The 27,650-nt window shown below is 39.0% G+C and overlaps 2 protein-coding genes across 6 annotated transcripts in view; one reads left to right on the top strand and one right to left on the bottom strand.

Moving 5' to 3' along the window:
* Positions 1 to 16,371, top strand: part of BRAF (B-Raf proto-oncogene, serine/threonine kinase) — a 169,505-nt gene extending 153,134 nt beyond the window's left edge. For all 4 annotated transcript variants that reach the window (XM_069087369.1, XM_069087371.1, XM_069087368.1 and 1 more), the window contains one exon: positions 1,856 to 16,371. In XM_069087369.1, coding sequence (XP_068943470.1) covers positions 1,856 to 1,878 — 23 coding nt within the window. In that variant the 3' untranslated portion in view covers positions 1,879 to 16,371. The remainder of the gene's footprint in view (positions 1 to 1,855) is intronic.
* A 90-nt stretch (positions 16,372 to 16,461) lies between these two features.
* NDUFB2 (NADH:ubiquinone oxidoreductase subunit B2) lies at positions 16,462 to 26,632 on the bottom strand. 2 transcript variants are annotated; one of them, XM_069087378.1, is made up of 4 exons: positions 26,391 to 26,632; positions 24,075 to 24,219; positions 20,532 to 20,626; positions 16,462 to 16,540 (listed from the first exon to the last, which is right to left on the bottom strand). In XM_069087378.1, the coding sequence occupies exons 1-3, from the start codon at positions 26,615 to 26,617 to the stop codon at positions 20,552 to 20,554; spliced, it is 447 nt and encodes a 148-aa protein (XP_068943479.1). In that variant the 5' UTR covers positions 26,618 to 26,632; the 3' UTR covers positions 16,462 to 16,540; positions 20,532 to 20,551. The 2 variants fall into 2 exon arrangements, with proteins under 2 accessions (XP_068943479.1, XP_068943480.1); XM_069087379.1 differs by having other exon boundaries at positions 26,405 to 26,604.
* Positions 26,633 to 27,650: the final 1,018 nt, after the last annotated feature.

Below are 27,650 nucleotides of genomic sequence, written 5' to 3'. Positions count from 1 at the left end.
CTCAAGGCTCTGTCCTCAGCCCTTCTCTCTCAGTAAATCTCATCTACTGCCTTGACTTTGGTTATGACCTCTATGAATTGCATCCCAAATCTGTATATCCAGTCTCAGTTCCTTCCTGGAACTCCAGTCTTGCTTCTCTAACTGCCTGTTAGACATTTCTATCCAGATGCTCCAATGGCACTTCAGACTCCTATTCAAAACTGAAATCATGTCCTCCCCTCAGTATGCCTTCCTGCCAGCCTCGTAGTTTTGCTGATGACCTCACTATCCTCCCAGTCACCAAGATACAAAACATCCACATTATCTTTGACTCTTCCCTTTTCCTTAACCCTCAACCTCCAGTTGCCCAGACCCTGTCAGTTGTACCTCTGTAATCTCTCTCACCTTCTTCTCACCTCTCTTCTCCCTCTCTATTTTATGCCTCCTCTCCACATTAATCTTCCTCTCCACATCCAACAAAATCGTCTTCCCAAGGCACAGGTCTGATCATGTCCTCCCTGTACTCAGAAACCTTTAGTGGTTCCCTTTGCCTATTAGATGAAATACAAGACCACTCCTAATCTGGTTCCTACCTAACCATTCTCCATTCTAACAAGACTAAACTATTCATTGTTCCCCAATATTGCCTTTCTCTCTTCTGCCTCTGCACCCTCCATGCCTGGGAATGTATTTCCTCCTCAGTTCTGACTGTTTAAGTGGGGCTGCCTCACTACCGAGGGGCTCAAGTGCCACTTGCACTAATTTTTCTCATATGCCTTATTTGTCTCCATTATATTCTGCTTCATATCACTCATTAGTATTCCTCTTATTAAACTGTAAGCAGTGTGAGGGCAAATTCTGCTTTCTCATCTTTGTGTCCCAATTGATGAATACAGTGACCTGGACATAATAAGAGCTTAATAAATGTTTAGTGGATTGAGTTATTGATTTATGACTGTGCTGATGGGTTCTATCCCAAACTATGTAAGTGTGTTTATATATTACTGCCCTCATTACAGACCCTAGTACAACAAAATTATTTTTGTTCAACTGAGCAAAGTGTTACTAATTGTCAGATATTAGCAATTCCCAGAGTTTGCTATAATGTATGGAATGGGAGAAGCTAGTTCCCTCTGGTTGGTTGGGAGGAACCAGGGACCAGATAATGACTACAAGATGGTAGCCTAGGAAGTACAAAACTTTGAGTTCAAAGGATCATTTTTTAGATTGGAAATGTGATTTAATTCACAAATTCCTTACATTAAGAGTCTGTTTTAGAAGTGTGGAAAGAACACTTAGCTGAGAATTGGGAGGCCTGAGTTGAGATCCTTGGGTTGCCACAGTGTGGCCATGGGGTCATCATTGAACCTTTCTACCTTTACTTGAATTCCTCTTTTACACATTGAAAACTCCTCCCCTATCCCATGTCATGAGGATATGACAATAAAGTGAAATAAATGAAAGTACATCGAGTTCTTAGAAAGAGATGTTTTATTAACCTAGTTATTGTTATAACATCATCCCTTCATTATTTGCATCTGTTAGCTATCTACTAAAGGTAGATAAAACTGTTCATCATGACAAAAAGGAGTATAGCTGAGCAAATTATCCTCTAGTTTTCAACTATTTGTTCCTATGTTTCCCCTTCATCAGTGTGGATTATTGAGATTGGGTTTTACTATATTATATATTCATGGTATAAATTGTATAATGTATCATTATGAATACGATCTGCTTCTAGTTTTAAATGAACCATGCTACTACTTCGTATCTATGTAGTACAACCCTAGCCTGCTTTCACGTGAGATTACTTCTCTGTGTCTCCTGGCTATTTCAGAACACTTTTGTAAAATTAGCTCTTGTCCTCCCTCTACAGGAGAATTTGCCGCCTTCAAGTAGCCACACCATCATGGCAGCATCTACTCTTTATTATTTCTTAAGTCTTGTGTTCCTACAGTTTCTTAACATCAAAACTCAGTTCTGTTCCTCAAAACCTTTTTTAAAGATTCAGAAATTTCAGTGCATAAGCTAGAGTGGAACAGAATGAAATTTCCCCTCCAGCAAAAGAGGGAAGACTATTTTAGGAACCAGAACTTTGTGCTGCCAGTGTTTCTTCTTCAACACAGACACCACGTGCACTAACCACGCCTGCCCACTCCCTGGAGGAGAGAGGAGAGACCATGCATTCTGACCTTTGGGGGTTCAGGCAGGATGGGAAGGAACTGCTGCTACGGCTTGGGAGATTGGCTATGGAAAGTCTGCAGATCAACTTTTCTCCTTCTAACCACCTGACCAATAAATGGCAGATCATCTGATGGGGCAATTCCAATCACAAGAATCATTCCTTTTTCTGTTCTGGGATTTTGTTATGGGTTTTTTTCCTCCTTTCCTGGTGTACCTTCTGAGAGCTGGAACAAAAATGCAGTATAGCCCTTTCAATGTTATGTGTGTTCAATATTCATCTGTATTTTCAAATTTATCCCCCAAAAAGGGTAAAGGATACACTTTGTGTATACCTTTGGGAAAGGGTACAGGAACACTTCGTAGCTGGGTCAGGAGAAAAAGGGAATACAGCGTATTTTTTTCCAGATCTACTCTGGTATCTCTTCTTTTATTTCCTTTCCAAACTGTCGTGTGTGGCTCATTGAGGGTGCCTTCTAAGCAGGCTGGAATCTGTTCCCACACACTGGGTCTTTCTCATTGGTCCAGCAACCAAAAAATGCTTGTTGTTGTTTATTATGCCAGGTCCTCGGAGTACTTCTATTGAGACAATACAATAAATTTATTTTTAAGATCAGTCAATCAATAAATATTTATTGAGTGCCTCTTGTGTTCGAGGCACAAGATACCACTGTGGTATCTGACTGCAGTTGATAAACATTATTTGATAAAGAACATGATTGGTAAATGGTTTTATAAATTGAAAATTAAGGTACATATTTAACAATGAGTACCTTCCCAGTATGGATTATCACATAATGGAAAATAATTCTCAGGTTGAATTGAGTCACAATAAAATACAATACCCTTCCCTGAATCAGACATTCTGAAAGTGGTATTTGTGATATGGAATGACATTTTTAAGAAGTAAAAAAAGGTGAGGATTTTTATCACCTTATATGTCCTCTAATAAGTTTGTATACTTATGGGGAAGCTTGTCATAATGACAAGTATTTACATCATTTTTATTAATGGTTCTGGCTGGATCCACACTACTAACTTGTTTTATTTCTTCCCACTCTCTTTTTGCTCTGCCCAGTTTTCTCCTTTATCTAGTTTGCAACCTAAAATAAAAATGGTGGTGTGTACATTAATTTTCCTTCTTCCTTTCTTCTGAAGCCTGGTCTTCAAAAGGTTGGTAACTAAGTTTCTCAGGGAGCGTATAGAGTCACAAATGAAGATGAGAGGAATTGCAGAAGGATGTTTTGATGTGCTCAGTTTGCAGAATTTTGATGCTAGATATTAGTTATTTGTTAGAAGTAGATGCTGGTTGTTAGAGATACCATTACCCTATCTCAGCATAAAACAGAAATGTTACTCAATCACAGCATCTTTCATTCTTTTACTGAAGGTAAACACTAATCATGATAGTAAAAAAAAGTGATTGTGTATGAATGGTCAGGTTAAATTTCCCCCTAATGATAATAGAATCATTCACTTGGGTGTAGGAAAGAAAATTAGTTGTGCAGTAGGCTTAACCAGCAAAACATGAGAGGCCAAGGACCTGCATGAAATTGGGCAGAGCCTAAAATAAATCAGGGAACAAGAAAATAATACTTTTATTTCAAAGTATGGCTTATAACACTGCTCCTAGCTACTTAAGCCCGCTGCCATCTGATGCGTTTTTCTTTAAATATTTCTAAATCTAGGATAGCTGGCTGGAAGTTTTATGGAGTGGTCAAAATTTGCCACTCGCAAAACAGGTAAAACTCGAAATGTTCAGGAATGAGTAATCAATTTGAAATAAAATACTCTTAACTCTTCCTATACATATGAACAAAAATGTGATATAGAAATGGCCGAGACTGAGAATGATTCTAAATGGCATGTTTCTTGTGTGTGTGCTGTATCTTCTTTTCTTCAAATGTTGTGTTTGCTTTGGTTTTTTATTTTTAATATATAAGCTTTGTCCCCACAGATGCTATATGGTTATTATCCTCTTAGATTAGCGTACAGTTTCTTTCCCAGGGTGAAAGTGAGCAACAGTAAGTTTATTCAGTGCTCCTTTGAAATAAATAGAACCTGCTAGAGTGATGCTGAATCAAGGACTACCTCAGCAAATAAATATAGGGAAAGGAGCTGCTTATGGAAGAAGCTTAGAAGGTCATGTTTGAGATTGTACACACTTAAGAGATGCTGCTTTTTACCTCCCCTTCACTGGGTTACCATCTTATTTGAAAAGAAGAAGCAAACTTGTATAGACTGGCTTTAAAATGAAGATGAGTCCAGAGTCCAAAGCTCAGGGTATTGTGGAGTGATTTCAGGTCACTTTTTTTTTAATCCCTTTTTCACTTCCATTTATTTTTTTTTACACAGCCGTTCCTTTTCCACTTCTTTCACTCAACCTTAAAAAGGGTTTCCTTTGCTTTTCTTTTGCTTTATTATTTGATGTTTCTGACTCTAAATAGACTAAATAGAACCTTTAAGTTTCTAAGAAAAATACAAGGAAACAGTCCTTGTTTGTGCAAAGCACTTTATGAATAATGCAATGTAATATGCACATTATGTAGCTGCTTTATTAATGATCTTTTAAGGTTGTGATTCTACTGCCTTATTAGTTTGCTTTTCTTATGGTGGCTGCAGTGCCTTCATTTTATTTTTGGTAATGATAGGTGAATAAAAGTAAAAAAACTTTTGAAAAACTGGGAACAACTGCAAAAGATTCAGTTTTAGGCTTGATGTTCTGATTTATTGATTGTTCAGTATACAGACCATTTACCACAGAAATAATATTTACCAGAGATTAATGTCATGAGGTTTTATGAAAAAAAAGGAAAAAAGATCCCAAGTGATCATATGTACTGCATCTAGGTGTGGAACTGGTAAACAAATTAGCTGTCAAATACTGTTTCCTAAAAATTCTATTATTGCTTTTATCAGGAACCTACCAGCACATGTTAGTGTGACTTAGAACACAGGAATTCATATGACATTTTTTACATTTACGTTGAGATTTTGGAAGAAAATCATAGTGCCATGTAACTTTAAAAATAATACAACAGCCTCAGTACTGTGCTCTTCCTGAAACCCTGGAAATTATTCCCCCAGTTTAATCTGGGCACCCACAAGTAGGACACAGCACTTTCTTTTTTATACATTTCAAAAAACTACTGTTGTAGGTCCCTTTGCCGATCTCGTTCTGTTTCCATGTGCATATTTTCATCTCAGTGCTTGATGCTAACAGGATATCCCACAAGTGGATCAGATGAATAAAAGAGAATATCTCTAGTTTGGAGTATGTTGATATTCTCAATGAATTCATTGATGTGTTCATTCAGATGATCCCCTACCCTTGTGAAGGAGGAGTTATTTCAAATATCCCAGGCCTAGGACTCACATGATTTCATTTTTGTGTGAAGGTATATATCCCAAAAGGCAGACAGTACACACTTGTGCACTATTGAAAAGATGTGGAAATGTCATTTATGTTGAAAATGGTGCAAGAACAGCACCAAGGATGGCCTGATCTGTTTGAGTGCTGCATTTTGATACTCTTACCCATAAGTCTGTTGTATGAAGGGGAAGGAAAAGAAGGGGAGCTTTCTTTTAAGTGCCTACTATGTTATGTGACAGGCACAATAAGCTCTTTACAGATATTATAAAATAGATGATATGTAACTACTTCATTAACACTGATTTGATATCAGGGAGATGACTTGCTAGAAGCACATATTCTGTTAGCTTCAGTTAGGTATCTTGAAACTGTCACATGTACAAAAAAATATTTAAATAAATCTTTATCAAATATTTCACGAATTTTTACCCAGGCAAGCCCACTGAGCCATGAGAGCAGATTTTGTGGACATTCTGGAAAACAACCTTGTTTCCATTGCCATTTTAGCAACTAGTAAGTCAGCACCTTGAGAGCTGACAGATGGGCATAAATGTATGGCAGTGGGAGACTTTAAAAAAAAAAACAACTAGTTAGAGATGCTAAAGGGACAAAGGTAGGCTAGCCATTGACAAATAATGTGCTCCTTGGTGTTCAATGAAAACCTCCATTCAAGGCCCTAAGATGACCCTGTACATGTGAGGCTCAAGTAGTTACCTTTACAATTTGCCAAATGATCTCACTGTGCCTTTGTGATGCAATAAAAGCTAAAATGCAGCAGAAATAGACAGTCTTTCATGAGACCAGTGACTTTGGTTTTAATTACTATTTCTTGTTATTTGGATAAAGCAGCATAGACATCATCCCCCTATCTCCCTCAGAAAAAGCATCTTCTTTAGATTTTGTAACCTAAACCAGAGATTAAAATGAGAGAGCCTACTAATGGATTTTTGCATACAAAAAAAAAGTTGGGTTTTTAATTTTTTTAAATAGAGCCATTAGATTAAAAGTCAAATTGCAGCATTTTGGGAGAAATTATTTCTATTCCCTTTCCTTCAGCCACTAAAGCATGAATCTTTTGCACACTAGAAATATTGGGCAGATGTTTGAGGAGAAATGAAATTAGTTAAGATTCTCTGTACTTGGTGAGCATGTGTGAACTTTCTGCAGATAGTCTTTGTGAGAAGTGAAAAAATGTAATATGGGACAGCATTTTAACACCAACTGTTTCTAAACTACTGCTGCAGTTGGTAGAATATTCTACCCATTGTCTAAATTTTGTAAAGCCACCTAGTCTATACCACCAGGTGAGGAGCTCCCTCTCGGGATTCAGCCTCCTTAGGACTTTGCAAACAAGATAGGCCTATGTTACTAACACTGTTTGTATAATCTGTGAGAGCCAGATGGGAAGGGACTTTCCTGTATGGACAAAAGATCCTGCTTTCCCAAGAGAATGTTGTCAGTATACTGAAAAAGTGATGGCCTTTGACAGGAGAATAAGATTGGGCAACATGGTTTAGCTTCTTAGATCTTTCTTCCCCCTCTCTGCCCAAATTCTTCTTCCCTTCTCCCGTCCCCCCCCCCCCCCCCCCAAAAAAAGTCTACAACATACTACTTAGTTACTGGGTTCTTTGCTAGAACCCCTTCTTAACACATTTTATATATAATGGTAGCCTGTCTAATTTTACCAGCAAGGGTGTATACCTTGACTAGAGTATAATGACACGTCCATTGTGTTCATTTTCTTATTTCTAGCTTCACTAGAATTTTAAATACTGAGTAGTTTGTAATGTATCAGCACCTAAGAACGTAATCTTTATTCTTTTCCTCTTCAGACGTATGTCCCTACTAGATTCCAGCCCACACATGCACACACACACACACACACACACACACACACACACACAATTTTGGCAGAGACAAATTTAGGCTAGAATGATATCTGTCATAGTAAAAAGCAATAAGTTCCTATGAAGAATATTGAAGAAGGTAAACAGGACAGAGATTTAGCTTTGAGTTCTTAAATCAGGATTGCAGTGATTTTTTTTTTAATCATGGGTAGTTATGTCTTTGAATTAGACCCCACCTCAGAAAAGACATAATTAAAGCAGAGCCTTTTTCTAAATGCACAACTCTGTTACAATGGTCAATTTAGGTCTGCTTTTTGTATTGTTTTTAATTGTCAGTTAAATAAAATGGTTTGTGGGTTGTTTTTTTTTTTAAACTCTCTTTGACTATCATAATGGTCAAACCAGTTGTGCCTGTAGATACATCCAAGTGTGTTTCTTTTTTTTTTTGTGATGTTGGGTGTGATCTTTTTGTTTTATGTGTGTTTTATTTCTTTTAAAGAAATAACTTTTTTAGTAGTACTCTTTGTCAATAAAGAATGAAATATTTGTATTACTGTCAAGAGAGAGATTTGTTCCAACCATCTGATCACCTTGGCAGGCTAGACACTTTGTCCAATCCCCATTGCCTGTCTAATCTGTTCCAATGATAGTTTAAGAGAATCAGGCATGAAATTTGCATCTGAAATAAGAGGAAAACAAAGCAAAGGAATGAGCATCTTTCCTTTTTTATTGAGGGAGGGGTAATATTAGGGTTGGGGGTGTTTTGACTAATATTCTGTATTGCATTTGTATATATGTTAAACCCTGGTTGAATACTGTGTGTGTGTGTATGTGTGTGTGTGTCTGTGTGTGCTTGAGAGAGACAGACAGACAGATTTAGGAGGAAACTTCAGGATAGCTTAAGCATTGAAATTCAATCTGGGCACAAATGTATGGAAAACGGACCAAACTTGGGTGGTATTTTAGGGGGAATGGGGAGGGAATAGTTACAGGAACAAGGGAGATGGTGATAAGGGTGGGAAATAAATTATAATTATCTGAAATAAAATGTAAGAGTGCAATAAATGTGCTTTTTATTCAAAGCTGTGAAGTTTTAAAAAAAAAAAAGTCCTATAAAACACATCATTCCTTCCTAATCCTTTTGTGTGCTCCTTACCTGATTGAAACCAGCTATTTAAACTTAAGCCTTTTTGTTCTTATTCATTTCTAACAAATGTTCAACCTTATTATTTTCGTGTTCTATCATTAGTTTACATACTTGTACATATATAAGCTATGTTTTTACATCATTTGAAACCGTATTAGGTCCTCAGTGTATCCTTTTGTTCTACCATGTAATAATGACCTGATGGTCAGACTTGGTCTCCATTAACACCATGTAGATTTGAAGGATTAAAATCTCAGTGATGTGCGTATGTAATTATCTCATGTGTCAGTTTGCACACTTTGTCCTTCCTCTCTTTGCCTCCCTCTCCCCACAGTCCCCCTCCTCCCAACTGAGCTGATTCTCCTAGAAGGGTACAACTGATCTTTTTCCCCATGTGGGGAATTCAATTCCACTGTTCTACTCACATATTTCCTTTGGTGTGTCACATTCGGTAGTTTAACTTAAAAGATAGTTGTGGTTATTATTTGGTTTGAACAGGGTGCAAGAGAGCTTCCTTTGTCCTTCCTTTGTCATACATATCCTGGATTGAAGACAGCTCCCATAGGAAAAAGGGGAAAGTCTTCATTTAAATGACCTTCCCACCCTATCACTCTAAATTATGTAGTAATATATGCAAGCCTTCCTCTCCACCGTGTTATTGCCAAAGTTCGGAGAGGGTCCCATAGAGTTTGTGATATATAGGCAGTGAAAATTTTGGGTCTTTTCATAATTGTCCATAGGTATCTATATCTACTTTTGCAGAAATCACAAGTAATTTTATTTAACTTTTTTCAAGTCATAAAAAACTCAGATTGGTGACATTCCCCTCCTATCCTTTTGTCCACGGAGTGACTGCTTGTTCAAATTACTTTTCTTCAATTCCCATTCCCTTTCCTTATATCTGGTTCCCCTTTCCTACTCAGGTCCCTTCATTTGTACCTTGGAGTTTTTTCTCATGTAAATTTAAACAGTGGGAAATATTGTTCAGTTGGCTAGGGAGCATGGAGATTTAAACAACTGAAATTCAGATTGAGGAAAATTATTTCTGTGTAAAGTTATTTAATGAATTCTGTATTATATAAAAGGCAAAAAGTTCTATGTACTTGATGTGAATATGAGAATATTGCTATAATAAAGATTGACTGCATGGAAAAGTCTTTGTCAAGGTCATTATTATGAGCATTGTCATTCACTGACAGCAAAACAGTAAATTGTCCTGTGTTTTTCAAACAGCTTTAACGAGCAAGGTTCTAAACCTCACAACTAAGGATTTCATACATGACATTAACTGCTGCCTGATTTATACGATTTTTTTTTTTCTAAAATAAATTTACCAGCCTAATTACTTGGTATATTGTGCATGGGATGATAACATTATTGGTAATATAGTATTTTGTAAGAGGCAATGCTGTATCTTGAACCATTTGTAATTTTGCAACTTAGATGTACTCTTTGTGTAAAGTGGCTGCTCTTAAGATTACATACATACTTTGTCTCTAGAAGTACACTCTATGACTGATAATGATAATTAATAATAGATAACATGTGGCACATATCACATTGCCAAGCACTTTGCTAAGTGTTTTCCAAATATTATCTCCTTTGTGAAAAATGGTTCTGTTGTGGAAATTGATTCATTCACTGCCCAACTGTTGAAGTTTATTGAGGGAATGTTTCCCATACAGTGTATCAGTGTGCTATGCAAAATTTCAAGGAGGAAGGCAGAGCACTGATGAGGAAACTTTTATTTAAAGTCTTCAGTTTCTATTTTAACTGAATACACCCAGTCACCCAAATGATCACATTTAGTGTTGCTTGTCAGATATGCCTAACTAAAGATAGTATTCTCACAGATGATTAGATAAATGCATAATGCACAAATAAAACTACCTTTATAAAATAGTTTTGAATAATCATTTGTTTAAGCAGCAATACACTGCAGGGGCTGGTAATTAATTTCTAAATAGAAATGCCATATTTTGCAGGAGACAACCCATTATAAAAGTCCACGGAATGACCTTTTTTCCCTTAAGAATGGTCAGAGCCAAAATGATGAATAGCCTTTGTTTTAAATATTACCCTGATAAGTGAACCATACTGGTAAGAGCTGGCACTCTTATGTAATCTCCTCACAACCCTCTATGTACAGACTGGACTAGGTGTTATAAAGATGAGGGCTCTGAGGTTCAGAGAAGTTTTAGTGACTTGCCTATAGACAAACCAATGGTATCAAGTCTTCCTGCACTCTTATTTCTGTAATTGTGTTTACTCTGTGTGTGTGTGTATACACATACATATAATATTTGAATAGGCCAGAAATAAAGTCCATCATGACATCCCCTGCTGGAGCTAGGAGTCTCTGCAGGCCTACCCCACAAGACTCCTTCCTCCCATTTTTTGGATAGTACAGTGTCTGAAGGAGGAAAAGATAGTGGCAAATGCCAGAGCTTTATCTGTATCTGAGAGCAAGCTGTACCCCCAACTCAAAGGCAAATGGCTACAGAAGCAGCCTTGGCTTACTGTTTCTGCCTTCCTAAGTGGCAGCACACATTTATCTCCTTAGTGCGCTTCTGAGATAGATTTTGTAAAATCCTGTACTGTGTCTGCAGTGACTTCTTATGTCATCCTGTAACCTTTGTAGTCTAGGTGCTGACCTATGTTTATCTTCTGGTTTCAGACTGAGTGGTCTTTATGGCAGATTATTACAGTCTGGTAGGGGCAGCTAGGAGGCACCATGGAGTCAGGAAGATTGGCATTCAGATAGAGCCTCAGAGGTTCACTAGGTATGTGACCTGGGCAAGGCATTTAACCTGTTTGCCTCAGTTTCCACAGATATAAAATGGGAACCGTTACCTCACAGAGTAGTTGTATCAAATGAAATATTTTTAAAGTGCCTTAGTACAGTACTTTGCATGTAGTTAAGAGCTATATAAATGCTAGCTATAAGGAGGAGGAGGATTTTTCAAAGACCACATCCAGATTTACTATAGTGTAAAGCAAGGAGGAGTCATGGGATCGTAAGAGATAGTGCTAGAAGGGACCATAGATGTAGTATATCCCTGTTGCTTTTTTTTTTTTCAGATAAGAAAAATGAAGAGCCACAGAGATTAAGTGATTTTCTCATGGTCACCCAGCAAGTAGCAGAACACTTGAACTAACCCCCAACCCACTGCTTCTACAATCCATTCTTGAATAATGTTTGCTCGGGGATACCCCTACCTTAAGGGCTTCAGCCATCCGTAGCACTTCTGAAACTGGGTCACAACCCCATATGGACAGTTTAAGAAGTGCTGAAAGGGTTGCAAGTGGAAAAAGTTTACCAAGCCATGCCATAGAGGATGTCCCAAAATTCTTAGTGCCATTCTAAGCTTTAATAGCTTAAAGTTTTAATAATGGTTCATTAAAACAGCACTGAGATCTTCAAGAAATCCTTGCATTTCTCCCACCTTTCATAAATACATTCTCTGTTGGTGTTCCTTCATCCATCCTTTGTACACACACATTCTTTGCCACTATTCCTTCCAGATGTATTTATGCTCTAACCCCATTACTCAAATAAAAAGCTAGAAAAATTACTCCTGTTAGGAATATCCCTTGGTTAACCCATTTTTATTAAACATTTGAGTGAGTTTTCTGTTCTTATGCATTCTTACTAGAAATAAATTTACTCATTGCCACCCCAAAGATGTATCTCTATCTTCATCCCCAGTGACACTGTAAATACTTCCACCATCTCTGTTCAGCCACTACTGGCTTCTTTCACCATAAAACTTGACCCCTTTGCACTTCCTTGTTTGTACAGGTAACTGGAGGAGCAGAAAAGATACTTGGCTGTACTCCCTTTTTGGGTGTATCAGTATCCTGGGCCTCCCTGCCTCCTTCCCTGTATGTTTCTCCATGCTAAGGTTAATTACTTTACCAGTGCTCTCAATCTCTTTTCTTCCATTCATTTGCTCCACTGATGTTTGCCTTTCTCATCTTCAACATCTCTATTTATACTAGCTTTCTCTGCTGTATACAAAAAATGCCCAGGTATGCCCCATTCTGAAGACTCTGAAGTAGCTCCTGCTATCCCCTCAAGCTCTCTTCCTATAACTTTTTTTTAAACCACTTTTGAATATTGGTTGCCCCTCAATCCCTGGCAATGTGGTTTCCAACCCACCATTCACCTGAAACTGTTCTCTGAAGTTAGCAGCTAATTCCGTGGCCTCATTCTCCTTGGCCTCGTTGTAGCTTTTGATGCTGTTGATCACTCCTTCCTTCTCCTAGGCCAGGAATTATTCACCTGAGGCCTGTGACCTTTTTTTTTTTCAAGTATTTCAATAACTACTTCAATATAGAATTGGTTTCCTTTGAAATCCTATGCATTTTATTTCATACATTTAAAAACATGATGCTGAGAAGGGGGTCCATAGGCTTCACCAAACTGTCAAAGGGTACATGACTCAAAAAATAGTAAAGATCTCTATTGCAGACAATTCCTTTGGCTTCACAGAGACATTGCTCTCTATGTTCTGACCTTTTCAGTCTCCTGTAAGATCATCATTCATTCCTCCATCCCTCTGGATACAAATGTTCCTTGGGGCCCTGTATTTGGCCCTTTTTTTCTCCTACACATACTCAGCAGCTCCCATGGGTTCATCTCTGCAGATAACTCTTAGATCTATACATCTAGCCCTCAACTTTGTCCTGAAGCCTAGTTATAAGGGAAAACTATGCCTGTCCAAAACAAAATTCATCTTCCCCCCAACTAAACCTGCTCCAAAATTCTTTTGAGAGCACCACCATCTTCCCACCCATCATCCTTGACTTCCTCTTTTGCCCCACATAGTCAGCTGTCAAGTTTTGTGATTCTACCTCCTCCTCATCTTTCACCTCAGTCCCTTTATCACTCATACAGCTTTCACCTTAGTTCAGGGCCTCATTATCTCTTCACCTAGACTACTAGAATAGCTTCCTAACTGGTATCCCTGCCTTCAACATCTCCCCTCTCTAAGGCAACCTCTGCATATCCCAAAATAATTTTAATAATTTGACCACATTACTTCCCTGTTCTTATATATTAAGTAGTTTTCCATGGCCAATAAAACAAAAAGAAACTACTCTTTACCTAGCATTAAGGCTTTCCACAATCTGATTTCCATCTATTTTTCCGGAATTATTTCATACTAGGCCCCTCACACTCTACTTTCTAGCCAAACTGTACTAAGTCATTCAACAGATTTAATATATCTCTCCTATACATTTGTACAAGGTCTTAAAACCATTCCTAGAATGTTCTCCTTCCACTTCTTAGAATCTTCCAATCTCCTCTGAAGTTTTCCTTCATCCCCCCAGTTATTCTTATTATTGCCTCCATTTTCCTTATCCTAATTTGTGGACATGTTCTTTTTCCCCCAAGTGAAACATAAGCATTTTGAGGTCAGAGACCATTTATTTCTTCTTTGTGTCCTCAGGCTTTATATCTGCAGTGCCTTGAAGTGAACTTGGTGTTTCTCAAATTGAATAAATTCCATGTAAATAATAAGCAGATAAGTGTGAACATAACTACAGAAAAGGTTCACACTGAGACAAATTTCCACCAGTCCCATTCATCTAGGAACAAAGTGAAAGGAATCCACAAATCTCACCAGTTAATGCCTTTTTGTAGCCACTCCTTCTTACAGGTCTCTCCTCATTAAGAGAGAACTTATTGCAAGATAGGGCTTTCCACTCATAAGCTAGGAACTGCCAAGTAAACCCTTACTAATGATTTCAAAACCCTCCTGGAGGAAGGCTGAGACACTCCATCTGTGAGAAAGTGAGCAAACACAGAACACAGTTCTGATAAGGCTTGAAAGTTAGTTCAAGATATGATGATTTCTAAAAGAAGGGCCTAATAGGATTAGTTTGCTTGAACTCACTGTTAAATCAAAGTTCTGGACATACTGACTGTGAGAGTTGATGGAGAGAAGACAAATCAGTAGTGATTAAGTCTTTATAAGCCACTAACTCCTAAGAGAACTATAAAACTAACAGCAGTAAAGAGGCCTTAAATGCCTTTCTCCTTAGCAATTTGTTCCTCTACCACCAAAAGATGACAACTAACATAAACAGAAGCATTTAGCTTACAGCACTTCACAATTTAGTAAGCATTTTCCTCACAACCCTGGGAGGCAGGAAGGGCAAGGAACACAGTATTTAGATCCATCAGGCATTCATTTTACAGCTGAAGAAACTGAGGCCCAGAGTAGTTAAGTGACTTGCCCATAGTCAAATGTCTGTTGACCACAGAGGTAATAAGTAGTAGGGCCAAGATTTAGATCCAGATCCCCTGGCTCTAAAACCAGAACTAGACTAGACCCACCACTTGTGACTTGCCTTTAGATTATACTTGCCTCTGGAGGATCCCTAGTTTACGGCTAGGACGAGGAAGCCCAGAAGGATGAAGAGGTTGTGCTGGTAAACCTTTAACCACTGGCTCTCCAGAAAAAAAATGTCTATACACATACCCCTTCCAAGTTTAACTTGCATTATCAGGACCAACTTCAGCACAACCCTTAACTCTGCCAATTTTTACAGCTAATAGTGGTGAAGAGGGGATTGAAACCCAGGGCTCCTTCTACTATACTACACAGTCCCTGTAATGTCAACTGACATTTATATTTTTAAGACCTATAAAGCAATTGTCATGTATCATCTCACTGGAATTTCACAATACTATGATCACTGACATTTTACAGCAGAAGAAACCAAGGATCAGAGAGGTTGTTATTTACCTATTGACAAACAGCTAAATGGCATGGGAGTTAGAGCCTGGAGGCAGAAGATCTGAGTTCAAATGTGAACTCAAGACACTTAGTTGATCAGTGACCCTGGGCAAGTCACATTACCTCTGCTTGCCTCTACCTCCTCAATTCTAAAATAGAGATATTAATAGCACCTGCCTCTCAATTGCTGTGGAGATCAAATGAGATGTTTGTGAAGTGCTTCTCATAGTGCCTGGCATACAGGCATGTAATAAATGCTTGTTCGCTTCCTTTTTTCCTTCTGTCCATCCCTTCTTCCTAATAAAGTGTCACAGCTATAATTTGAACTGAGGTCCCTCAACTCTACCCTGCTATCTTCTCTGGTGATGTAAGATTCTCCATGAACCACACCTTCCTGAACACACAGGGAAGCACTTCTACCTTGGGGGATGGAGAAAAGGATAAAAAGAATGTCTCTCTAAACTTTTCCCATTTGGTTTATTTTGCTGTTAAAAGCTACTACCGTGTTTCCCCGATAATAAGACCTATCCCAAAAATAAGCCCTCCCCTTACTGTGTAAGATTCCTCTAAAATAAGCCCTCCCCCGAAAATAAGCCCTATTGAGATTGCTACTGTAGTGAAGGTGATCCCCTGCATTACACGCTACATTACGGTACCCTCTGTATGCACCATCCTCCCCCTCCCCGGGTGAAACGCACGCCACGCTCCGAGCTGCATCCAATCAGAGCTGTAGCAGTGAGCGCGTCATCCTGTTCTTCCCCAGTGATTTGCTTATTGAATAAAGGTACATTTTTTTGTTCACATTTACCTGTTTATTAAAATTGCTGTCAATGTTCATTAAAATAAGCCCTCCCCTGAAAATAAGCCCTCTGGTGTTTTTCTGTCCAAAAAATTAATAAGACAGTGTCTTATTATCAGGGAAACACGGCAGTTTGATACTCAGCACACACACATTTAAATGTTATGCATAAATCAAACCATGAGTAAAAAACTTGGGATTATTTCTACATAAACACTAAAACACTGATAGATTTGTACTAGGTGAAACAGATTTTCAGTAGGCTATGACTCCAAAAAGATGAGGAGCACAATGAACTCACTGAACATTTTAGAATCCAGTTGGCCCAAGGCTTGGTCACTATGCACAAAGGTCATCCATCATCAAAGGAAAAAGGTAGACTGTCATTCACGTGAATATAACTTTAATTAGCATCATCACATCTGAACCAACAAAATAAAGTCTCCAGAAGATCACAGCTGGCCCCTGTGGGTAAATAAGTGAAGAACTGTACTTAAAATACTTTTATTCAATCAAATCCAGTAACTAAAACCTATGGTTCTGAATTAGTTACTTAGATACTTGTAGAATTGAATTGTTTGCCAAGCACAGGGGGGAGATTATTTTCTAAAATAACTGAGAATGAAATAATATAAAAGAAAACAACTTTTAAAAATGTAAGAACTCTAATAAATTTAATGAGTAATCATGATACCATAAGACTGATGATAAAACAAGCTTCCTGCTTCTTGGCAGAGAAGTTACAGACAGGCTTAGGATGAGACAGACATTTCAGAGTCATATATGACTTGGCTTTGCCTGACTTACTTATCTGTTCCAAGGGAGGGCTTTTATATGTGGGGAGGAAAGCTGAGGGTAAGAAATGTGTTAGCAAATGAGACCCAAAAAAAGAGAAAAAATAAAACATTAAAAATACACAGAAGGCAGTTCAGAAGGGGACAGACAAGTCAAACAGCTGGTACTATCCAGACTTGTAATTTCACTAGTATAGGGAACTCCTACAAATTGCAAGTCGGCATCTTCTCTGCAACTGAAAAAGTTGCACAGAGTGCCAAGGTAAATGAATTGCCCAAAGCAAGCATACATCAGAGATGAGACAGACTTGAACCCAAGTCTTCATGGTTCTAAGACCAGTTCTCTACCCATCATACCAACCTGCCTCTCAATATAACATTTTTAAAATAAGAACCAAGCTGCATGTAATAAAGATTCATGGTTTCAAATGTAATTTCTTTATTTTTAGCATATTGACATATTTATATTTGTTGATGTTTAAGTTCATAATTTAAAAAAAAACCACTGAGCTCACAATTTGGATGGAAACAAGGTTTGTGTACATGCAAAAGACAATTCAAGAGAATATAATCAAGTTCCAAAATGTCAAGTATAGAGACCATAAGGACTAACTGGAAGTCAGGATGGGGAGAGTATCCTAATAAAAGGTAACCAAAATGCCTAGGAGGACTGGGCGGTCTTGTTTTTGATTGGTCCAGAAAATATTGCAGACTCGCTGAATTATGTACAAGTACTTTGTAAATATGGCAACCTTGTGTCTCTGCCTCCTCACCCTCCCACCCCTGGAGGCTGTGGTGAAGGGTGGCTGACTTTCCTCTTCCCAGGCCCTTCACCTGAAATGGGCTGGTAGAAAAGTAACTGGCCCTAAACTCACCTTCAAATGAATTTGTATAAAGATGTCCATGCCACAGATTTTGGACCACAGTCATGCTTTCTTGAGACTATCCCTACCCAAAGGGCTTAGAGTCCAACCTTCTCCCCAAATTCCTAACATGCATATTCTCAAATGCCCATTTTGCCACAGTAATTTCTTGCTTAAAGATATTATTGTTACTTTCTCCAACCCTCTGAATTAACTGGGAAGTTAAAAAATTGTAACATAATTTTTGGTTATGAGTGAATGCTGTGCCCTCTCTGTATTCCCACACTCAGTAGAAATGAAGGAAAATAATGATCATTTGAACATAGCAGTTTTGCCACAAAATTTTTTTTTTCATCTCCTATGTAAAAACCAGTTTATAGCCTGAAGGAAATGCATCACAGGGACCTCAGTTCTGGAGAACCCTAGGTCCCTAATGTCCCCTTAGTGAAAAAACTTAGGCTGGCTTAAACCTAAGAACACTGAGAAAGGGTTTCAAACAAAGATCTTTCTGGAAGGATCGTTCTGAAATGTTGTGGATAGCTATTCGTCTCTCATAGCCTAGGATTCACTGCTACATACATGACTATGTTGAATTCTATAAATAGCAATAGTGAGCATCACACATCCTCCATAAGGCAAGCTGGGAAAGAAGCTCAACATCTTTTTGAAACATCAAGAAAACCACAGAGAACTGCCCTTTGGGTCTCCCTCAGAAGGACTATTTCCATATAAGAGGTCCATTTATTAGAGTGAAAACATAACCCCTGTCCCTACTGACAGAAGCACTGGACTTGGAATAAGGAAGGCCTGACTTGAGATCCTGCCTCACATATTTACTAATTGTGTGACCCTGTGCAATGTCCCTTAATCTCTCTCAGCCTCAGTTTCCTCATCTGTAAAATGGGGATAATAGCACCTAACAGGTTTGTTGAGGATCAAAAGAAATAAATATGTACAGTGCTATGCAAAGCACTATATAAATTTTAGTTATTTCCTCCTACAAAATCTAAAGATTCAAACATCTAACTAATTTACTAAACCACTGCCTTTGAAATACTTTAAAGCCTTGATTTGGAACATCATCAAAATTTTTCATGTGTTTACATTTTTACAGTAATTAGCTAGTACACAGCAAATGTTCCATACAGTTTGAAATTGTTTGTTGTTGTTTTGGGGACAGGGGTGGAGGGTAGGATCTTTTCAGTAGCCTCACCCTGATTTTCTGGACTCTTAAATGAAATATGTCCTAAGTTGCTTTCCATGGGACTGGAATTCTAGACTTACCACCAAAGGCAGATGGCAGAACACTGGAGATCTGCAACTCTCAGCCAAAATTCTAACAAATTAGTGTTTTAAAAAAGAACAAAACCAAAATAAGGGAATAATCAATGAAAAGGAGTTACAAAAAATGAGAGAGCTCAGGAGAAAAAAAAATGAGAACAGAAGCAGAAATAAAGTAATACAGTTCATTCTGCTTCATGTCTTGTACAGTATGTAGCCTGCTTCTGAGGGATCATCTCAAGAGGAGAGGAGTGCACATCCCTCAGAAGTTAATTGTGTCTATCACTGAACACAAGAAGCTTGATGGACACGTCATCTAAATATACAATGGTCACATCATAGAAAAATTAGAGGAAAATGGAAGGAGATGCCTGCCATAATTATGGCCAGGGAGAGAGAATCCTTAAACAAGGAATAGAAAATTTCAATAGACAAAATGGACTACACAGAATCGACAGGTTTTTGCAAGAACAAAATCAACAGTTATACTTGGAAGGGAAGCAGTTAATTGAGGGAAAAGTTTTTAGAACAAATATCTAATAAAGGTTTGGTAACCAAGATATTTAGGGACAAGTATATAAAAACAAAAGCCAGGTGGTTTTCAAAAGAAGAGATGCAAACTATCAACAAACATATGGAGAACATTCCAAATTACTCATAAGAGACATGCAAGTTAAAATAACTTAACTTTCACCTGGCAGGTTGGCAAAAATAAAAATGGTGACAGAAGGGTTTCAGGAAGACTGACACACTAATACAGCACTGGCACAGCTATGAATTAACCCATTCTTGAAAACAATTTCCTAAAAAGTCACTAAACTCTACATACTCCTTACAAAAAATTTCCTAAAAGTCACTAAACTGTGACTAAAAAGTCACTAACTAAAAGTCACCTTTTACCCAATGATTTCACACATATACCTCAGGGAAATCAAAGGAGGGAAAGGTCCCATATATACAAAAATATTTATAGCTGCACTTTGTGAAATAGCAAAGAACTAGAAAAATGTGTGTCCACTGACTGGTAAGTGACTGAATAAATCACATTATATGACTGTAATGGAATAGTATTACAGCATCAGAAAGACTATAAAGAATTTAGAGAAACTTGAGAAAGACTTGTATGAACTAATTTAGGGCAAAAAAAGCAGAACCAGGAAGACAATTTCCAAAATGACCATAATAACATAAAAGAAAATAACACTGAAATATTTCAGAACTCTGATTAATGCACTGTCTAATCCTGACTTAGGAGGGCTGATGGTGAAACATGCCTCTAACCTCTCTGAAGAAAGGTGGTTTTCTATGGGTTGTGAAATGAGGCATACGTTTTAAGATGTAGCCAAGTGTTTTCTTTCACTGCACTCATTTGTTATTTTTTTTTAAAGTCTCTGAGGGGGAGAGGCAATTATTTATTGTCAAATGCCAATGTTGAAAAAGAAAAACATCAATTAAACATTTTTTTAATTTAAATGGTAGTTGTAATTACTAGGAAATGAGGTGCTTGGTAGCACCTACTTGTAGTGGTGATGACATTGTTAGTCTTCATCATCGGGGGGAATACCCAATTCTTCATCTGTCCATTGAGAAGGATCTGGATATGGAAAATGACCCTGGTGGGAACAATTTAAAAAAAAAAATCAAGCATCCATTCAACTAAAGAAAACAAATTTTAAAAAAACATAAAGAAATGAGAAACAGTATTATCTACCCAAGAGATAATGACCCCTGTAACAATGGCTGCCACCCTTCTCTCATTTCATACTCAAATGACTGAACACTAATGCTTAACCTATTCAGTGTCCTAACCTTTCTTCTGTTTATGGACTGTTCAGCTCTGTGTTGTAGACTGAATATTTTAAACCTCTCCATTTTTGTAAAGTGTAGACTGGTTGACTGGAAGCACTGTATGATTTCCCAAATACACTCTAGCTGCTCTTCTTCAATGATGGGCCCAGTTTATTGTCTACCTGTAAAGGTTATGGTTTTTTGGTTGTCATTTCAGTCATTTCCAACTCTCCATGATGCCCCCATTTGGGTTTTTCTTGGCAAAGACACTGGAGGGTCACAGAGCTAGCAGTATCTGAGGCCAAGGTGGAAATCAGGTCCTCCTGACTCCAGGCACTGCACCACCAGCTAGCTGCCCAAGATATATGTACTGATAGATTAATTCATTCCAACCTGAATAATATGAATTCTTCGTATGTGTGTTTGTTCCTATGTGAATTGCTAAGCTGATTCTAAGTGGCCTCAGCTCTCAATGAAGAGGGCAGGACACTATACCTATCAGCAAAATGGCATCCACAAATGAGAACATATGGGACTTCAATGTTGTTCTACAATCCTTTTACTCTACCTTTATCAACTCCTTATCTAATCAATTCCTTACTGAGTCTAGTGATTATTCCAAACCTTTTCTTCCCTCTTGCCACTATTGGTACCTTGGTATACTTACAGTATATGGCATGGTCTTACCAACCTTACTGAGAAAACTGAAGTCACCCAAATCAGAAGTATGAAGACATGAACTGATTCAAAGTAAAGTAAGCACAGCAAGAACAATATACACATCTACACCAATGGGAATGGAAAAACTACCACCATTAAACAAAAGAATTTAATGTTGCAAAAAAATTATAAAGAAGAAGCTTGGTTCCAAAGAAAAGATATGAAGACACCTCATCTCACTACTTTGCAAAGGTAGAGGGGATGACAGATGTGGAATACTGCATGTAACATCAGATATTTTTGATGAAATGGTCAGCTTTACTGATTTTTTTCTCTTTAAAAAAAACAATCTTTGTTATAAGGGTGACTCTTTAAGAGTGGTCAGGGGGAGATGTATAAGAGGAAATTTAGATGATGTAAAAACAAAAGACATCAATTAAAATTTATTTTTTTAAAAGAAATACACCAGAAAACATTATACTATTCTAATCATGGTACTTTTGCACACAAAATGATTCCCTTAGAATGTGCACTCTTTGAGAGCAGGGACTGCCTTTTCTATTTGTATGCTAAGGGCTTGGCACAGTGTTTTGCACATAATAAGAACTTAATAAATCCATTCATGCAGAATAGGATGAGAAAACAAAAGAATCTCAAAGCTGGAGGGGACACACCTCATTTCCTGCTACAATACATAAAAGCCATATATGAGCTGGCAGAAGTTCAGGAAAGAACTAAAATGACATGAGGACAGGCAGGCTTCAATGGGAGACAAATTAAAGGAAACTCTTTAATCCAGAAACACAAGAGCTAAGACATAACATGAGAAAAATTTATGAAATCATGATGGGTATAGATAGGCTAAGTATGAATTTGTTTACTAAAAAGAAGAATACTAAGGGGAAGCCACTGAAGCTTGAAGGAGAGGCTGTTTAAAATTACAGGACAGAAAAGCCACTTATATATTCTGAGTTTAATGTTTAACAAAACCTTAAGACTGGAAAGGACCATAAAAACAGACCCAGTCTACAGACTGAACTAAAATTTTCTGTAGAAAAATCAACTTTGGAATTTTACTTTCCATAGACATCAGTGCTCAGATTCCTCTCAGATGATCCTAGCCCCATTAGAAACTATTTAAATGGGGCGGCTAGGTGGCACAGTGAATAGAGCACCAGCCCTGAAGTCAGGAGGACCTGAGTTCAAATCCAGCCTCAGACACAACACAAAAACTAGTTGTGTGACCTTAGGCAAGTCACTTAAGCCCAATTGCCCTCCAAAAAGCAAAAAAGAAACTATTTAAATAACAAAAAATAGGAAATGACTCCAAATTAGATAATTTCCTTTTAGCTAATGACTTGTGGCAATCTCCCTAAGCTGCTAGCCAGGATGGTTCATAAACTGGGGAAAACAATTACTTTGATAATGTCTTCTATTATCTCTTGACCCTCAAGCTCTACCATCATACAAGAAGAACCTAATTTATTTGGCCAGGTATCACAACAGTCACCGTTCTGTGGCTTGTTATTCAGAAACTATTTCTTAGTGATCCTAACAACAGCTTCTAATCCTACCTTTGAAGATCTGACAAGAGGTTTTGCTGAACATTTGAGACTATTCAAATGTAATATAAAAAAGAATTTAGAAAAGGAAGCAGTGATCAATAAGAGCCATCAGTTCATCAAGAACAAGTTATAGCAGACTAACCTTATTATCTCTTTTGATAGGTTTACTATACTGGTAGATTAGGAAAATGTCATAGCTGGAATATTCCTGGATTTTATCAAGACCTCATGACATCTCTCTAGACAAGATGGGAAGCAGTGTGGCATAATGGGAAGAGTGCTGAATGTAGAGTCAGAGGGCTAAGTTCCAAATCCCAGCTCTACCACTTGCTACCAGGGTGATCCTGATCAGTTTTCTCATCTATAAAATGAGGAGGATAGTTTACTTGACTTCTAAGGTTCCAATTCTAAATCTATGACCCTAAGATCCTATGATCCTAAGATCATACAAAGATGACAACAAATTTATAGAAGTTTTTGATCCCCCCCTTAAAAAAAAAAAAAGGTACAAGAAGCTAAAAATATAAATTTGCTTAAGAAGAATCTAGGTTAGCTCTTAATCTTTTTTGTGTTGTGGACTCCTTTGATATTCTAGCAAAGCCTATGGACCCCTTTTCAGCATGCTTTTAAATAATTGAAGGAAATGCTAAATTTCAGTTAGAGGTTAGAAAATAAATATATATTCTTTTCCCATCCAAGTCCAAGGTCCCTGAAATCCCATAGACCACAGATTAAGAATCTTCAGTTTAGATAAATCTTGGATCTCTGACTCATAATTGATTGTGTTTAAAAAAAAAAAACACTAAGGTATCTGATAGTTCATGCCTAACTTTTGAAATTGATATCCTAGAGGGCAAGTATGATATCCCACAGAATATCCCTTGACACCCCCATGAGACAGTTCCAGGTTGAACTAGTACAGCATTTATACTCTATAGCAGGAGCAGAATTGACATCTACAAATCATGAACCATAATGAAGAATACAGAACAGTATTTGAGTTGTTTGTCAACGTTCATAAATAAAAAAATTATATTCCAGAGCTTACCAATACAGCATCTGAGTCATGCCAAAAACGCCAGAGAATCCAAAACCACATCGTAGCACTTAACAGCTCAGCTTGGAACACCTGAGATTTTGTCAGCTGGGGATATTGCCGGTAGCGGGGCTCAATGTGTACTCCGCCTCCAGCACTATAAGTAAAAAAAAACAACTTCTTTTAAGTGCTTCTTACATCAGCAATGTTATTTGATTTTTCAGAATTACAAATCTCCAACAAGCAATTAAACACAAATATGTTGCCCCAACTACAGTTCATAGGGCTGTGGTAAGGCTCAAATGAGAAGCAAAAGTGCTCTATAAATTCTAAGGTACTATGACAGTGTGAAGCATGATTATTATGACAAAGAAGCTCCATTGTGATCAATTATTACATATAATAACTGTACAGAATAAATCGAAGAATACCTTCTGCAAAGTGGGTGTAGACTCCTCCTATAGCCGACTTTATGGGAGGACACAGATTTGAGTACAGGGGAAGAGCAGGCATTAATGGGTTGCAAACTGCAACACTGGATGGAACTTCAATATTAATGAGACCCCAGAGCCATATGAATATACCTCATACCTGTACTCCTCTCTTATTAAAATTTTATGTATTTTTCAAAATATTTAAAGCAAAGAAAAATAACTTTTCTTTGGTTTGGAAATTATTCTTGACTACAGAACACAGCTAAAGCAGATATACTGAAAGATAAAAGAGAGATAGGAGGCCTGGTTTAGAAGGATTTCAATCCAATAAAAATTTATTGCATGCTTACTGTGTGTACATGGCACTATGATACAAAATGTATACAAAGTGACTTTTGGGGAAAGGTACCAGCAGCTGAAGCATCTGGTAAAGAAGACTTCACATATAGAAGGTGATGCTTGGACTTAGCCTTGAGGAAAACTAGGGATTCTAAGAGATAGAGGTGAGGAGGAAGTAAATTCCGGTCCTTGTATCCAGTGCAAAAGCCTAGGAACTATGAAGGTTTTCTTTTGATCTTGTAGTTAACAGGAAGCTACTGAAGTTTATTGAAAGTGGGCAGAGTGACATGGTCAGACCTACATTTTAGGAAGATCAGTTTGGAAGCTGAATGGAGAGCTCTGAAGAGTCTTGAGGCAGGGAGACTAACCAGAAAGCTTCTGCAATAGTCCAGGAAAGGGGGGGGGGGACAGTATCAGAGAAAACCTCTTTTTGGTATTCAAAGCCTGCCCCTACTCTCTCCATATACTCTGATCCAGTGACACTGGCCCTCTTGCTCTTCTTGGAGCATGACATTCCATCACTCAGCTCAAGACAATTTTCACTGGCTGTCTCCCATGTCTGGAATGCTCTCCCTCCTACTTTCCTTCAAGTCTCAACTCAAACCTCATCTTCTGCAAGAAAGCTTTCTCAATCCTCCTTAATGCTAGAGCTTGCCCTCCACGACTATATTCAATTGATCCTGAATATACTATTTGCACGTGGCTGTTTGCCTATGGTCTCCCCCATCAGACTGTAAGCTCCTTGAGGGTAGGGGCTGTCTTTGTATCCCTACTGGGGGCACATAGCAGGCACTTGGTACATGTTCACTGAATAAATGAATCTCAAATATGTTTTCTTCACATGGCTGTTTGCAGGTGGTCACCCTCGTTAGACTATATGCTCCTTGAGGACAAGAACTGTCTTTTGGAATTTATCGCAGCCCTAGAGACACATGGGAGGCACTTAATACACGTTTACTGAATAAATGAATCTTAAACTGTCTGCATGTGGCTATTTGCATGTTATCTCCCCCTCTGATTGTGAGCTCCTGGAGGACAGGAGCTCTCTTTTGCCATTCTCTGTATCCTGAGCGCTTAGCCCAGTGCCTGGCACACAGTAGGCGCTTAATACATGTTTATCAAAGGAACGAAGAATGAATAATCAGAGCCACGGCCACACTAAGCACTCAATAGATAATTGCTTGCTGACTTGGCTCAAAAGTAACTCCTCTCTAGGCTTGGTTTACTTATTTCCTCCTAAAATGATGGGTTTGGTCTCGGTTGTCTAGAAGGTGCCATCTCGATGCAGCCTTTGTAAAGATTCCGTTAATGGGGGGGAGGGGGAAAAGGGAGGGGCGAGCGCGGGTGGTGACGAAAGAGTTTAAAGTCAGAGTGGTCCAATCACCGCCTCCCCACTGGAGCTCCGAGCCCCACAATGCCCTGGGGCGGAGGCGGGGCACCTCGGCTCAGCATCCCGGGATTTGGAGTCCCCTCTAAGTGCCCTTCAAGCCCACCGCGGGCGCGGGGGGGGGGGGGGGGGGGGCCGAACGACGCGACCAAAAACCCATCCATCCACCTGTCAACACTCACTGCCGGACTCCTCCAATGCCGCGACCAGCAGTCCGCTCGCCCGGACCCTCCAGGAAGCGCCGACCTCCCTCGCGAAGTAAAGGCCCCAGCCGCCTCAGCGCCGACATGACCACCGGAGTCCGCAGAGCCGCGGCCGGACGCTGCGGAGCCGTCCTGATCTGGCTCCGTCACTTCCTCTGTGCGGTCACGAGCTAAGCCCCGCCCCGCCGGCATGGTGGGTGGGAGTGTCTTCAATCCTAGCCTGAGATGCTCGCGAGACCCTCAAAGTCAGTCTAGCGTTGACGCGGCTCCGAGGACCAAGCTGGAGTTTGCGGTGCCCTACACCAGCCTACGTGAGGACGAATCCCCGATTCTTCATTGTTTATACTGCATCCTTCCCCCCCCCCCCCCCGAAATGAAGCGAATGGATTCTTCCGGTTTGCGGACCCAACCACGTCTCCAGCTTCGGGGGGGGAAGGGGGTTGAGGATGTGGTCGCGGGGCGCAGCAGGGCTCCTGCTGGTCTTCTAGCAGAGAGAGCGTGTTTCCTCCTGGAGCGTTCCGGTAATGTCTCCGCTGGTAGGTTCTAGTGAGCCGCGGAGGGGGCGAGAAGTAACCTGTCTATCCCTGAGCTCCCTAGAGTGGTTCAGTCCCGGGCGGACTTAGGTAGTCTCCTAGCAACGTTGACGCTGTCCGTGACCTCGGAGTGGCGTATCCCGTAACCGCTCCTGCACGCTGCCCCGCCCCCATGCCCTAGAAGCAAAACCAAGCTAGGGGGTTGTGCAGGATTGGCCCTGGAGAGCCGTGAGAAAGTGCTCATTTTATTTTACTTTCCAGTGAATGAAAACTACTGTAGCCCCCAACATGCACCGACAAAATTGTCCAAAGCACAGATAAAGTTCTTATCGGACTGGCACCTTTGGTGATTGTGGCAAAATAGGAATTGTAGGTCTCAAAGAATCCTAGGTTTAGAGCTGCACGTACTAGTAGTGGTGGTGGTGATGGTAGTAATGGTAGTAGTAGCTGTCATATATGTCGATCAGTGATTAGAGTGCCATGCCTGGAGGCAAAAAAAACCTAAATTCAAATTCGGCCTCAGACACTTTCTGGCAGTGTGACCCTGGGCAAGTCATTTCACTTTGCCTCAGTTTCCTCATCTGTAAAATGAGCTGGAGAAGGAAGTAGTAAACCACTCCAGTATCTCTGCCAAGAAAACCCCAAATGGGGCCATGATGAGTCAGACACTACTAAACATTTTACTTTAAACT

This window comes from Petaurus breviceps, unplaced genomic scaffold, assembly GCF_028583685.1.
Source record: "Petaurus breviceps papuanus isolate PSGF00001 unplaced genomic scaffold, PetGlider_PUasm1.0 181, whole genome shotgun sequence".
NCBI lineage: Eukaryota > Metazoa > Chordata > Mammalia > Diprotodontia > Petauridae > Petaurus > Petaurus breviceps.
This window is presented reverse-complemented; position numbering and strand designations above follow the sequence as displayed.

Bases quoted from the DNA above. Each gene is read 5' to 3' on its own strand.
- NDUFB2 (XM_069087378.1), bottom strand. From the start codon at position 26,617: ATGCCGGCGGGGCGGGGCTTAGCTCGTGACCGCACAGAGGAAGTGACG. The intron at 24,220-26,390 runs GTGGATGGATGG...TTTTACTTATAG, and splicing joins CCGGCAGTGAGTGTTGACAG to TGCTGGAGGCGGAGTACACA. The intron at 20,627-24,074 runs GTAAGCTCTGGA...TGTTCCCACCAG, and splicing joins ATGACTCAGATGCTGTATTG to GGTCATTTTCCATATCCAGA.